At 42.1% G+C, this 14,550-nt stretch overlaps 1 protein-coding gene across 6 annotated transcripts in view; it reads left to right on the top strand.

The window, feature by feature from the left end:
• The window catches only part of LOC122770436 (nucleosome-remodeling factor subunit BPTF-like), a 39,333-nt gene extending 27,002 nt beyond the window's left edge, over positions 1 to 12,331 (top strand). For 5 of the 6 annotated variants that reach the window (XM_044027285.1, XM_044027290.1, XM_044027287.1 and 2 more), the window contains exons 26-35: positions 444 to 557; positions 795 to 956; positions 1,285 to 1,367; positions 4,343 to 4,568; positions 4,951 to 5,276; positions 5,393 to 5,566; positions 6,168 to 6,360; positions 7,134 to 7,218; positions 8,749 to 8,935; positions 10,982 to 12,331. In XM_044027285.1, coding sequence (XP_043883220.1) covers positions 444 to 557; positions 795 to 956; positions 1,285 to 1,367; positions 4,343 to 4,568; positions 4,951 to 5,276; positions 5,393 to 5,566; positions 6,168 to 6,360; positions 7,134 to 7,218; positions 8,749 to 8,935; positions 10,982 to 11,018 — 1,587 coding nt within the window. In that variant the 3' untranslated portion in view covers positions 11,019 to 12,331. Of the gene's footprint in view, positions 1 to 443; positions 558 to 794; positions 957 to 1,284; positions 1,368 to 4,342; positions 4,569 to 4,950; positions 5,277 to 5,392; positions 5,567 to 6,167; positions 6,361 to 7,133; positions 7,219 to 8,748; positions 8,936 to 10,002; positions 10,945 to 10,981 lie in introns of those variants that run through there. The other variant, XM_044027288.1, reaches the window with a different exon arrangement.
• Positions 12,332 to 14,550: the final 2,219 nt, after the last annotated feature.

Raw genomic sequence — 14,550 nt, 5'->3', positions numbered from 1 at the left:
TCTGATTGGGAGCAGTTAATCTGCTCTCAGATTTTCCATGCTTCAAACTATCGTCATTCTATCAACATCTAAAAATCCACTTTTGTTGGACATTAGGTTAATGGTCCTAATGTGAAATTTATCCATAACCTCAGTGCATTCCAACAAAAACTTTGTTAGCCAGTTGAGCTCAACTCAAACAACTCCACCGAAGAAGAATAACTTAAGGCCCAGCAGAGGGAGACCTTACTGGGACACTTTTAGACCCAGATTATACTGTAACCTATAAATGTAATCACAAGTCTGGTCTGATCTGGTCTTTATTACTATTTTTAATTCTGCATGGACAACTTTGACCCGTGGTCTAGCCGAAGGTGTGATCTAATTGTCTGCATAAGTGCTTTGTATAAATGTAAAAAAACACAACTTTCTTCTCAGGCATGTTACATTTTCTGTGTCTGCAGGTGCTGGCCCAGCTGCAGACCCAGCAGGGTGCAGGCTCTCTGCCCCAACACATCAAACTGCAGCTTCCAATCCAGATACAACAGACTGGGACCACCTCAGCTCAGGGAGGACAGGTGACTTAAATTGTTTTCATAAAGCCATGTTGCCATGAGGGTTTCGATCACAGTGAGATACTGTTGTATGCACCAAAACAAATCTGTCATACCGTAATCCCTACTTGGCAATAAAACTTTTCTTCAAAAGAGTCCCAAACTAAATTCTTGCTGCTTCTTCTCATTGCTGCTCCTCATCTCAACTACAGTAGCTTTAAAATATATAAATGGTTTTCTCGCCTTATGCTGCCCGCACAGATTGGGAACGTGGTGGCCATCCAGGCAGCTTCTGTCCAGGAGCAACTGCAGAGGATCCAGCAGCTCAGAGAACAGCAACAGCAGAAGAAGAGACAAGCTGCAGAGGCCAAGAGAGAGCAAGCCCTCAATGCAGCCAGCCAGAGCGACATCATTCAGAAACAGGTGTGTTTTGTGAGTGCATGTCCTCAGGAAACCACCATCACCAGGTCATCCATCTTGGGCCAAAGCTCTCCGTCTCCCTGCCATTAGCACATAAACAGTCGCCATCCTCCAACGTCCAACCTTCCGCCAAGACTGGGTTTATTTTTATCACTCTGGCCCGGCCTCTGTTCATTTGGTTTAGTTTTTTAACTGTCTCTGTGTGATCAGTATTTTGTATGACATACAACAGTTTTTTTTAAAATGCGCCAAAGTGTAGCCATTCACTCGTTCACTGTTTATTTCTTTTTTGTTAAACATTTTTTTGTTCCCCCTGCATCGCGTGTTTCAGGTGGTGATGAAACAAAACGCTGTGATCGAGCACTTGAAGCAGAAGAAGACCATGACTCCTGCAGAGAGAGAGGAGAATCAGAGGTTTGTTTCCAGTTTGTGTGTGTCAGTCATTTTTGATATTTTCTTTGAAGGGTTGTGGGTGACAGGAAGGGTGAGTGTTTTCGCACTACACTACTCTCCTCTCCTCTCACACTTCACATTGTTGAAGCAGCAAAACAAAACATATGCATAACAGCAGGGTGTTAAGGGTTATTATGTGTGGAAGGTCATGCTCTCCAATCTGATGTTGTGTATTTGTGTCCATGTGCTGATGATGTAAGGTTGGGTACCAAACTTTGGGCTTTTAGTGGTCCAGACTCCCTACTGAATTACATCTTTACCGACTCGGTTAAATCTGCTGGTGCCAAATTTCAGCACATGAAGGCGCATCTCTGTGACTGGAGTCAAGTGAACTATACCCTTATCCCTCTTGGTGGTTATCTTCTCCTCACCTAATCTGACTTTGATTCAACACCACAACATTTTATTTAGTTTTATTCTGTGTGAAGATTTGTATTACATCCAAGTAAATGATATGAAATAACAAAAAAGAGGTGGATTATATTAAAAAGGCTTACCCCATCACTGCTTTCTTTTCCGTCTTCTGTAGAGGTTATAGTTTGACCTACAGTTGACTCTGACAACCCCATGTTTATGTCCACAGACGGTGTGTCAACACTGTGCCCATTCACACAGACCTGAAATACTAAACCCCAGACTATGACATCACTACAGCCGCTCTGCCTGTTGTCCGTCTCTCTGCTGAATTTTCGTCCTTTTCCATTCTCCCAGATCGTCCCATTCTCTCGCTGTTCATCCTAAACTTGATTCTGTCAGTAATTACCTTGAAACGCTCGACATCAGCTTTGTTTGTGTGTCTTGTTTTTTTTTTTTTTAATTGCCATCCAGTAATTTCACCCAACATTTGCAGTCTGGACGTGTTTACACGCTGGGAACCCTGGCCCGGATTTGACCTCGGCCACTGTGCGTGTATGTGCGTGTCATTCACGCAGCACATGGCATCCCGGACAATTTTCAACCTTAGTTGTGAATGTTAGCGAACGCAAGTGAATGTGCTGTAGACGTAGAGCCATAAACGATCACGGTTAACGTACACAAACATGTCAAAAATGAAAGGAAGAAACCTGAAAAACAAACAAATGGACAAACGCGTTGATAGTGCTGCCATCTATCATGCATAAAGGTCACTCAAAGGTTAGCTCAGCAGGGTATTGATTAAAAAAAGAAAACTGTCAATACCATATTGATATCTGGACGTCAATACCGATTCTTGGAAGTTATAGTTAAAAATGACACTGTCATCATCTTGGAGTCCAACACAGAGCACCTTTGTGTTCTCCTATTGATTCTGTGATGATCTTCTCGACATACCTTTATTCATCAAACGAGCAACAACGGGATCAACACAGACATGCACACACACCTAACCCTCTTCTCCGTTGGGGAATGATCTCCGTTTCTGGTCGTCACTTCCTGCACAAAAGAGCCAGTCATGTGCATTTTTAGATTTGCGGTCAAGCGGCAAGTTGCATGCTTATTGGCTCACTGATGCTGATGAGATTTACTCTGAAGTTTGATACGCAGACTCACACAGGAGCTAGAAGTGGTCACTGCACTGACATCCACTTCCTGTTGTCTGTGTGCGCCGCTGCACCCTTGGGCAAAGCACTTAAACCTATATTTCCCTTGACAGCTGTGACTTTGTGTGGAAAAAAGCACTTCATATAGACACAATGCATGAGTGTGCGTCTAATTGTGAGTGTGAATCCCTTTTGTAATGTCAAGAAAAGCTAAAAGTACAGTTTATATTTACGTTTTCCCTTCTTATTTGTTACAATATGAGCTGTAGGCAGTGGATTTTTCAAATTCTTAATATCTTTGTTACTTCCTTTGTTTTTGACAGACTTACGATATATCATCACACAGTATAGGACCTTTCCCACAACCCTGAATCCTTCTCTGCACTTTAATTTGCTCGAGTGTGGGTGTGTGACCTCTCGCTTCCTCCCGTTCATATGTTTACAAAGGACAGTGTGGCTTCACGGTCGCCCTCTCTGTCCATCTCTCGCCGTACGTCTCTCCCAACTTTCTGCTCCACTCCCCGCTACTTAGGATAGTCTTACTCAAATAAACATCGCATGGCCAAAGGCCGCTCTAACATCTGTGAGACACGTGGCCTTGTAACGCAACTAGGGATGGAAAAATGATGACACAATTGCTTCTACCTTTTAGTGTTTTATTTCAAACGGCGAAATTGTTTGTGTGATTTGTCTGTCAAGTCTAGCGGAAAGTCTTCACCGTTTGTTTTTTTTGAAAAGTTGAAACCATTTATCCACAAACCTTTTTCAAGCAGTACTTGTAGTTTGTTTTTCTCCTTTTGCGTTTCAACTCTTATTTGATGTTTCACAGGGGAGGATGAAGATGTCAAGCGTGATAGGATGAGATTCAGGAGAGGTTCTGAATCAAACCCAGGACTTAGTTGCTTATTCAACTGAACTACCAGAAAGCCTCAAGGACCTGCGCTGAGAGAAAGGCAGTGTTCATTCACGTTTCTTTCGTGCGGAAAGTTAGATGATCGCATTTTTTGAAATAGCCAATTGTCACGCAGGTCGAACTTTGAGAAACATTGAGGCATTGTTTGGATTAAGCTTCTGCTCCTTCCCACTGGTGTGTCAGAGGGATCACTCTCTTCCTCTGTGACTTTGACTGTACTGGCTTTCTTAATTCAAGATTCAGATATGTGGTAATTCTTTACCTCCCTGCTCTTTTATTCATCTCCTCTGTCAGCAGGTGTATTATTGACTTTGAGTCCTTTAAAATACCTTTAGTACTCCAAAGCCCTGTTTCAGATTGGGTCTTAATTAAATTCACTTGGACTGAAGCAATTCTTTTCTAATGCAACGTGCAGTTATTTATTATTCTATTCTATTCTATTCAATCCATGGCAACTGTTACAGAGTGTCCAATTTTCCACCTGTGTTTTTGCGTCCGTCCAGGATGATCGTCTGCAACCAGGTTATGAAGTTTATCCTGGACCGGATAGACAAGGATGAGAGGCAGGCGGCCAAGAGGAGGAAGAAAGAGGAGGTGGTGGAGGCAAAAAGGAGGTTGGCCAATGCCAGCAAGCTCTCCTCGCTCCTGTATCGGCACAAAGAGAGCCTCAAGACAGAGATCCTGAAGAAGCGAGCACTTCTCGACAAGGAGCTGCAGCTAGAGGCCCAGGTATAAATGAACGGGGGGGATGTGATCTTCTTAAATTTTATCCTAATGATACATTTTGAAAACATAAGGTACAGGATTCCTACATGTGTGGAAAACATTTATACCAGTTTTCCAGTCTTGGAAAATTAAAATGATGCACTGACAAAGAAATCATGAAGTCATCCTAGATGCCGTCCAAACATTCTTGTGTGTCCCTTGTGCTGAAAGCAAAAAGTCAGCTCTTTGATACAGGTAGCAGCTGAAGTTGGAGTGTACAGGCTTTTCTTCGTTTTACCTGAAACTCCATTCAAGCTCTACATATGAATGGGCTTTTTGAATGCACGTTCATTTGCATCTGGAAATGCTCCCTCTGATTGTTCTGTCCCGATGTTACTCTCTTAAGGAGGAGCTGAAGCGGGACCTGCTGCGGATGAGGAGGGAGAAAGAGCGAGCTCAGGCTGCAGCCCAACAGGCGGCGCAGGCTGCAGCCAAGGCTGCACACAACCAGCAGCAACACACACTGGCACACGCACACGGCATCGCCGCTCCACACCACCTCGCCACAGGACCGGTCACCTCCGCACACAAGAGGAAACGGGAGGAGGAGAGGGAGGCGGCAACGTCGGCGAAGTCCAAGAAGAAGAAGATGATCTCGACGACCAGTAGCAAGGAGAGCAAAAAGGACACAAAGCTCTACTGCGTCTGCAAGACGCCCTATGATGAGACCAAGTATGATCATAAACTATTTGAATATTCACACTTAATACCTCAAAAGACACTCCTAAACCCATGTGAGTGAAACAGCTATTTGTAACCTTGTTTTCTCTCTCTCTCTCTCTCTTAAGGTTTTACATTGGCTGTGACCTTTGCACCAACTGGTATCACGGTGACTGCGTAGGCATCACGGAGAAGGAGGCCAAGAAGATGGACGACTACATCTGTGTGGAGTGTAAACGCGGCCAGGAGGGCAGCACAGAGGAGCTGTACTGCATCTGTCAGACGCCATATGACGAGTCCCAGTAAGCGCTCGTTTCTGCGTGTTTGTCGCAACTGAAGTAACAAAAGTAAAAGTCCACTACATAGAGACGGGGCGGGGCACATATGATAATACGACATTTCGATAAACATCCTTAATTGATCAAAAGGGAGTAAATTGTGGAGATACTGTTACTGCACAGTATAGTATAAAATAAAAATGGTTCACATAAAACAAGAAAGGGAGAATAATTACCAAGAAAAAGAGACGACTAAAGAATAAACATACTAATATACACACACATAGTATGATATTTTAGTCTACTGATAATATAGTATACTATAATAATCTTAATGTAATAGATTGTTCATAGTATAATACTCTTTATAAACAGTATAGATGATTATAATACGGTTAACAATAACAGTTGTAGTTATGACCTGTAAAATGTCAGTCTTAAGACTGAAAGCTACTGTAAATGAAATGTTTAATTAAATACAATAGTTCAATAGCTCTAAACTCTGACAGCTTTAACAAGACAAAGAAATTAATTTAGCGGTACCTTTCCATTTCCACGCCTTGACGACTTCTTCCGTTCAGTTCTGGTCGACAGACACTAAAATCCCTACTTTGTGTCATCCCAGGTTCTACATTGGCTGTGATCGGTGTCAAAACTGGTACCACGGTCGCTGTGTGGGAATCCTGCAGAGCGAGGCCAACCACATCGACGAGTATGTGTGCCCACAGTGTCAGTCGACAGAGGACGCCATGACGGTCTTCACTCCACTCACCGACAAGGACTACGAGGGTCTGAGGAGAATCCTGCGATCGTTACAGGTGAACATACCTGCGAGAGTTCTTTATGCGGTCGGGATGGCAAAGATGACACTTTTCCTTGTCCAATTCTGATGTCACTAATCCACTGAGACTGAGATCACTGTCGTTTTTACACAAATTAAACAACTATAGGAACGATTGATGCGTTTACCACCTAGCCATAGTCGGCCATATCAAAAACAACATGATGAACCGTCAAAACAAATATTCTGCTCTGATTATGACAGATTGTGCTGAGTGAAGCTTTTCTGTGAAATGTAGGGGTTTTGCAAAGTGATGACATGAATGTCCGTCTCTGAGGAGAGTCAATAAAACAATAGGATTTGTTGTGTTCCCCTGGCACTACACATCAACTTGATAACTCAACATTGGGCAAGTGCAGAGTAAATTCAACAAACCGAGTCGCTGAGTAGACACAAACGCTGGTAAAGCCTAAGTAACACCGTCTGTTTATTACCAGCAGCATCACAAACACAGCTCCTTGTCACACCGCCACAGTGTAAGAGCAGCAAACGACAGTGCTCCATGTGTCTTATCTGATGTGTATTTTTTGTTAAGCTTCCCTCACTTTTATCCTCATCCCGCCTCTTCCCTCTCTTTCCCTTCCACAATGTGAGAGAGAGAGAGAGGGAGGGAGAACATCTGTGTTGACCCACCTGCTTCCAGTGTCATTTTCATGATGCTGTTTGTTTTTCCTTCATTTGCTTCAACTTTCTAAAGTGTCTCGTCTTTCTCTTTATCTCTCCTCTTTCGGGAACCTCCCTCCTCTGCAGGCACATAAAATGGCCTGGCCATTCCTGGAGCCTGTGGATACCAATGACGCCCCGGACTACTACAGGGTCATCAAGGAACCAATGGGTGAGTGGAGAGAATATGAGTAGACACTGATGTCCACATCACACTCATAAGCACAACAGTGAATCTTACAGCGAAGTATGCTCTGTTGTAGTGGCAAGCGTAGACTTCATTCCTTCATTGAACTTAACTCGTATGTACTGTTTTAATTCCTCAATCACCAAGGCAAGGAAGAGTCAAGGTTTGCACATTTATTCCCCCGATGTTCCAGGTTGTGAATGACGATTTACACCGAGCACAGCTTCCAACGGACACGTCCACCCTGAATAATGCCGATAGAGCTGATAATCCAGTGTCTTTGTTTTGAAGTTATTCATAGTTGTTGATTCGGTGAGGCTGCAGCATCTTCAGGCATCTCAACAAACCCTACAAGCGCCTCTGGCTGCTATCACACACTCCACGTATTTTTATTTTGATGCCTCTAAATGTGGACGGCAGGCATATCTGGAGCAGAATTTATGCTCTTTTAAAGAAAGTTATTTGGACATAGCCAAAGTTTCCTCAGTAGAGCTGTTTTCATTTTGGTATTGCTTTAGGCATTGGAAGTAACACCCAGTCTCTATATCTGAGACATTAAAACACAGCCCGCCGGGAGGCCAGCAGGGAGGAAGCCCTCCAACTCAGATCAAATCAGCCTTGTAAATGGGGACTTTCGTCAACAGCGCTTTCTTTTTTTTTTTGAACTTCCATGCAAACAAACCCTTAATGAGCTGGTCAGGCTCTGCTGGGCTCCCTGTGGAAAGGGACCAGCCCCACACTCAGCTCCTGTTGGCCTGGCCCTGGAAACTCTAGCCTTTCCCTCTCACTTCTACTACTAAGAAAAAAGACCTTGTTGATTTAAAAAAAAAGATAATTTGGCTGGTGTGGCCGCAGCCGTTGGTAGTTTTAGGAGGGTTATGAGATGAAATGTGATGACAGGGAAGAAGGAGGTCTTTGATATTGACCATGAAGTCTTTAAGGTCCTGGCCAGCTGTGTGGAGGTTAAGGAGGTTATGAATGAGTTGGATATGTTTGTTTTAAATCCGACACGCTGTGCAGAGGATTGATCCTTATTTTCTTCAACATTGAAAGCTCATCCTCAAGGGAGACGTTGGCCAACGTCCATTGGACTCTCCTAGGTTCCGCTCATTTCGCGTGGTTTGTGTTGTTCCCTGGAACGACACTCGTATAATGTTGTGCTCTCCTCAGGAATGTCAAATCAGTCAGATCTCCGTCCCTGATCCGAAAGGCCGAGCAGAGTGAGGTTTAAACTGGCAGAGGTTTTGGATTTTTGCTGTCACACATGAAGTGATGAACTGTGCTCACAGGAAACATAGTTAAGTCTGTCAGAGACATGCCACATAAGCTACAATTACTTTTGACTGATTTGTGGAATGAGGATGATTGCAAATGCCATTTATCTGCTTTTTTTCTTTCTTTTGTCTTTTGCAAGATCTTTCAATTACATTAGTGGGGTTTTATTCTTTTTTTTTTACTGTTGCGCTCTGTACAAACACTTGTTAACAATGTTTTCTTTTAATACCCTTTTCTTAGACCTTTCCACCATGGAGGAGAGGTTACAGAAGCGCAAGTACGTGAAGCTGACAGAGTTTGTAGCGGACATGACCAAAATCTTTGACAACTGCCGCTATTACAACCCCAGTGACTCGCCCTTCTACCAGTGTGCCGAGGTTCTGGAGAACTTCTTTGTCCAGAAGCTGAAAAGCTTCAAAGCCAGCAGGTAAGGTGATGAGAGTGATGGTGTTGGTGGTGGTGATGATATAGATTAGATTGTGCATTCACGTGGTGTCATAACAATGAGAAGAATTAGTTCCAAGTCAGTCGTACACGCAAATCCAAAACGACATGGAAGAGAAAGTTGCCACATTTGCTGTAGATGTAAGTCGCACCTCATCTTTCTTATTATGCAAATATTGGAAAGAGGTGTCAAACAGTGACTCCAGAAATGACTCCATAACTCAGTCACAAACCAGCCTCAGAGGAGACTGTGGATGCCTGGAGATGTTGTTAGCGGCTCCAGCTGTGCTGCTATGTAGCCGACTGACCCCTGCCCCCCCAACAAAAGGGCTATAAAATAAAAGTTCTCATGGAAACAAACGTTGTCAGTCACTAGTGGAGTTCATCGACTCCTTTCCTCTCTTTCGATTTCCTGGGTCACCGTCCCGTGTCTCCTCCAGGCCTCTCTGTCATCTCCTGTGTCTTCTGCGTGAGGATTGATTTGCTCTTGTCCTGAAGAGCGAGATGAATCCTAACAGATGTATGAATTTTCAAAGTGATGTGTCGTTTACGCATGACTCATCTGTTTGAGCCATTAAAGCGATTTAATGTGTTCACCAACATGCAAACTCTCAGCCACACCTTTTTCACACACTTCAGTGAGCTGAGTTGACACCTCAAACAAAACAATGTTTCTGACTTCAAAACACACTTTAAGCAAGAATTTGGTCCCATGTTCTTTCCATGACGCACGCAGCTGTTTCTACACAACATTCAAGTGTTTAGTGATGCCTGTGAACTCGCCTCATTCCTTTGCCTTGTGTGATATAATAGCTTTGGGTGGATGGATGCACACTACAAGATTTTGTCCAATTCTATACGTGTTTATCATGATTTGATCTATTTTATTTATCATTATTATTAGTAGTAGTAGTAAATGTGTGGTTTGCATCCAGCTTAATTTGCCATATAAACAGTGATGTGCTTCACCTGCATGTATTTACACCATCCATTCTCCCTCACACTCTCTCTCTCTTCCTCTCTCTCCCCATTTCTCTCCCTCTCTTGCAGATTGTGATGTCAAACCCGTGGGTGTCGGGGTCACTCTTAAAACAAACAAAAATCATTTACAGACCTGGGTGTTGCTGTTTTTCTTACTTGTTGCAAAACAGCATTCAAAACTTTGTACAAAAATGTCCATACATAAACCACACTGTATGTGTGATTTTCCTTTTTTTTATTATTATTATTATTATTTTATAAGCAAATGAAAATGGAAAAAAAAGGTTTCTACTGTCTAGTAACGGCAGCCATGTTGGTAACACAAAACGTTCAAGGGAAAATGTATTTTCTTACTCTTGTCAAATGACTGATATTTTTGTTTACATCTGAGTTGGATATGAGGCAAAAAATAGGTTTGCTATTCTCTTTCTTGAGATTTAGTTTTGGAAAAACAAAGCAAAGCTATTACGGTTGTATTGTCAAATCTGACTTAAGTTCTCCCCCCTACACAGATAACTTATCTTTTAATTTGACTGTTTATTGTATTGGTCACGATGTGCTGCCACAAAACATTTTTACCTCATTTCTTAGCCGAGAATTTTAAAAACATACATGACTTGTATTAGTTTTACTTAACTGGCTGTGCCCATGTATAATGTTATTTTATTCATTATATGTAGCATATGCATATTCACAATCGTCTTTGTGAAGGACTATTATGTGCTCTAAAGGAAATAATGGTAGGAAGTGTAAAAAAAAAATAAAAAAAATAGACTGGAGAAAAATATAGTTTAGCTTTCCTCTTCTTAATATGGTAAGCTTGTATATACTCTGTCTGGCCAACATCCCATCATACACTTTTCATCTCACCAACATGGCTGCTTGGTCTAAGTCAAAAGTGTCTGACCCACTGGCATCCAATAACTTTTTTTTGTTTGTTTTTGTAATTCCATTAGGGCATATTTTTGTCATATTGTAAAGCTTTTAATAAAAAAAGGAAATGAAAACTTTTCCAACTGTTTCTTCCTCTCTTTGTCCATCTCTGTAGGTCTCATAACAACAAACTACAATCAGCAGTCTCTTAGCTCCCTCCTAAAAAAAAACAAACAAAAACAAAAAACAAACAGTGTCAGAAAGACGAGGCTTGTGATTTCCACGGAAAGATTAAAGGCCCGTGGTCCCAGTCGGACTGAACCTGAACCCGAACCCTTTCTAGAGGAGAGCGCACTCCCAGCTGAAAATCAGGTTGCAGTGGTGTCAAAGAGCCCGGCCTGCTACACCTCCAATTGCAGAACAAATGGGGGGGAAGAAGGGAATTCAAGGGCCCCTTTTCATCCAAAGCATCAGTGGGACATAATGACGGAGAGTTCCCACCTTCAGACCAGGGACAAGGCAGCCATGGACTCTATGTGGCAGCCTATTTTGTCCCAGTCGGACGTTCCTACCAGTGCAGCCCCACCATGAGAAGAAAGTTCCGGAAGGAGAAGATGAAACTGATAAGTTGTCTGATCCCATGTCAGCAGCATAGATCTGTGTTCAAACCTGTAGCTGATTCCTGTTTTTGTTTTTGTGTCTTTCTATGTCAGCTTTGTGTGCCCCGCCCCCCCCCAAAGAAAACCCAGACTTTCAACTTAAACGTCACCCCGTCACATTTTCATGACACAAACATCAACTATTAGTTATTGCTTCAAATAACAAAATACATCAAGTGTCAAGAGGCTAAAAAATAGAGATCGTTCTTCTCATGTTTTAACAGCGGTAGGTCTGAAAGGAGGAGTATTTTTCACTGTCCTCGTCTTCCACCTGGAACCAGTCAGTTTTCAGGTCCAGTTCATTCAGCCAGTCATTGGACAAACCAATCTATTAATTCCAGGAATGTATGTCCCTCTGTTAATTGAATAACTGTTCAACGTTTCGGTCGACAGGTTTCAAACTCGGCAGGTTACTAATCAGTAACCAGTGCGTGCAGTGTGGTAGAAACACAACACAACATATGCATCACCAAACGAGCTGCCACAAGGCAAAGTGCCCTGTGATGCTGAGTCACTTGAATGTCCCCCTTTCGTTTAACGTACAATCCGACTTGCTGCCTTTGGTTGCAATTGCATTGAAACAAAGTTTGCGGCGGTTTGCTCGATGCAAAACCAAATCCGTTCCATGTTACAGAGCCTTTTTAAGAACAATTCTTCACCAGATTGCCGCCATCTTGTTGGTCTCTCTGAGCAAATGCCGGGGATGGGCTGCAATGTTGCACCACTATGAACTACAGTATCTATCTTCATTCATTCATTCATTTATCGTGGGGGGAGCTGGTGTCAATCCCACCGGGCCAACGTAGAGACAAACAACCGTCCACACTCACAAATCTGCCTGTTTTTGGACTGTGGGAGAAACCCACGCACACACCCATGCAGAAAGACCCTTTTTCTGACTTGCTGCAAAGGCAAGAGTGCTACTAATTTATTAAATCGATTAATGACCTGCCATGTATCAAATCTGCCTGAACCCAGCTGTTTTTAACCACACCTGTTCCTGTGCCCTCACTTGTGAAGCTCCTTTCCAAGAGAGAAGGTACAGTAAATCAACATGACCTTTGATGGAAGCCTAATGCAGACATCTTCCATTTTTTTCAATAGAAGAAACTAGATTGAATAAATAACAGTCAACAGATTAATTGTTCTGCCTGATTAACATCTCCTTATATGGGCGTGCACAGCACTCAATCAACTAATTCAAGGGTCTTAGGGCTGTGGTGACTTCACCTTAATTTCCAGAGGGGAAACGCCCAGCACAGGCTGTCCCACCCACTGCATCCTGCCATTCGTTTGACCTTCTGTGAAATGCAAGTGACGAGAGTTAAAGGAATACTTCGCCAACACCAATTTGCATTTAGCTCTGTATTACTAGAATAGGGTTAGTAATGAAGATATTTCTTGACTCGGGGGTGGGGGGGGTGGGGGGTAACTGAGGTTGGGAAGCACACTTTTTCAAAAATACTACCCCCATTCTAGTTATACAAATCTATATGCAAATCGGTGGAGTATTCCTTTAAGTAGCTCTGAGCTCCTTCACACTTGAGCTTTTTCAAGGTGTGAAAGGAGATTGTTTAGTCATCAGGACATGCTGAACTAACCCAAATGTAGTGTACCTCTCCAAACATATACATGCATACAGAGTCTCCCGTCTGTTTTTGTCAGTGGCTGAGTCTGTAAGTCTCCCACCCCTTATCTATCAGCCACGTATTCCAGTATATTTCATTGAAGTTGACAGGTTGGCTCACACATGTCTCTCAGCTCGCCCGCAAACCATGGTTAAGTTATTGGATAATGGACTTTTCCACTCAGCATCGACTCAGTTATGTCGTGGTTTGTGGCAGCGTGGCTGGGAGTCGACTCTGATTGGGGACTGGGGCGTCTTTGTACTGTGGGATTTCTAAGACAATTTTATAGCTACGTTTTTAGCATATTTGGGAACATTTTGTAAAGTTCAATTATAATTTTTTGTAAGAGAGGAGCAGACATAAGGCAGTTGTCTCTAATTATATGTTCAAAAACTGTTTTCAAACTGGGAAAAAAAAAATGAGAGTTTATTTGTGTAGGAGTTGAGAGATAATGTCGTGTCTGTCTTCGTCTCTGTCTCTTTCACACTGATGTCCGTCACTTTGTAATCTAACGATGATTTCGTCCACTGTTTGTAACTTCTATTGTATATTATTGTTGTCCAAATATGTAGAGATTAAAGATTTTTAGAGAACTAGAAACTTTTATTTTTCACTTTTTCAAACCAGCAGCTAAGCCCACTTGTATATTTTAATTGTCTATTTTTCTCCTTAATTGAAGTTAACTCTACATGTAGGTGAAATTGCCCTTTATAATAAAAGTGCTGCATATTGTGAGCATAAAGGTTTTTGAATGGGTTCAAGTGACGCAGTAACTCATCACTCCTGTGTTGTTGCATTTCTTGTTTTATTTATTCATATCAGTTAAAGATTCTCAGTTGCTTTTCTTTTTTTTGGGGGTAATGTCAAAACATCAAATCTACAGTAAAAAAAAAGTAATCTATGTTTTTAACAAATTGTGGCAACTCTGAAGAGATTCTCTTTTGTACTTATAGGACATTTCATCCTAGATAAAGTAATGTTTTTGACATCATGTTTCACAAGAGTTGTGTTTTCTTTTAGTTTACGCAGTACCTGTTCTCAAATACGTCATGGAAATGATCTCACACACATAATTATTTGATCCCTCGCTGATTTTGTACTTTTGCCCACTAACAAACACATTTACAGTCTATACTTTTAATGGTAGGTTTATTTTAACAGTGAGAGACAGAAGATCAAAAACAAAATCCAGAAAATCACATTAAGAAAAGATACAAATTTATTTGCATTTCATTAGATGAAATAAGTATTTGATCCCCTACCAACAATAAAGAATTCTGGCTAACACATAATCCAGCAGTGCTCGTATGATGCCCCTGCTCATGAAGGCACATGGACAGGCCCGTCAATGAACACCTGAATGATTCAGAGAACGATTGGGAGAACGTGATGTGGTCAGATGAGACCAAAATCGAGCTCTTTGGAATCAATTCAACTCACTGTGTTTGGAGGAAGAG

Source organism: Solea senegalensis, linkage group LG6 (genome assembly GCF_019176455.1).
Source record: "Solea senegalensis isolate Sse05_10M linkage group LG6, IFAPA_SoseM_1, whole genome shotgun sequence".
In the NCBI taxonomy this organism is placed as follows: Eukaryota; Metazoa; Chordata; class Actinopteri; order Pleuronectiformes; family Soleidae; genus Solea; species Solea senegalensis.
This window is presented reverse-complemented; position numbering and strand designations above follow the sequence as displayed.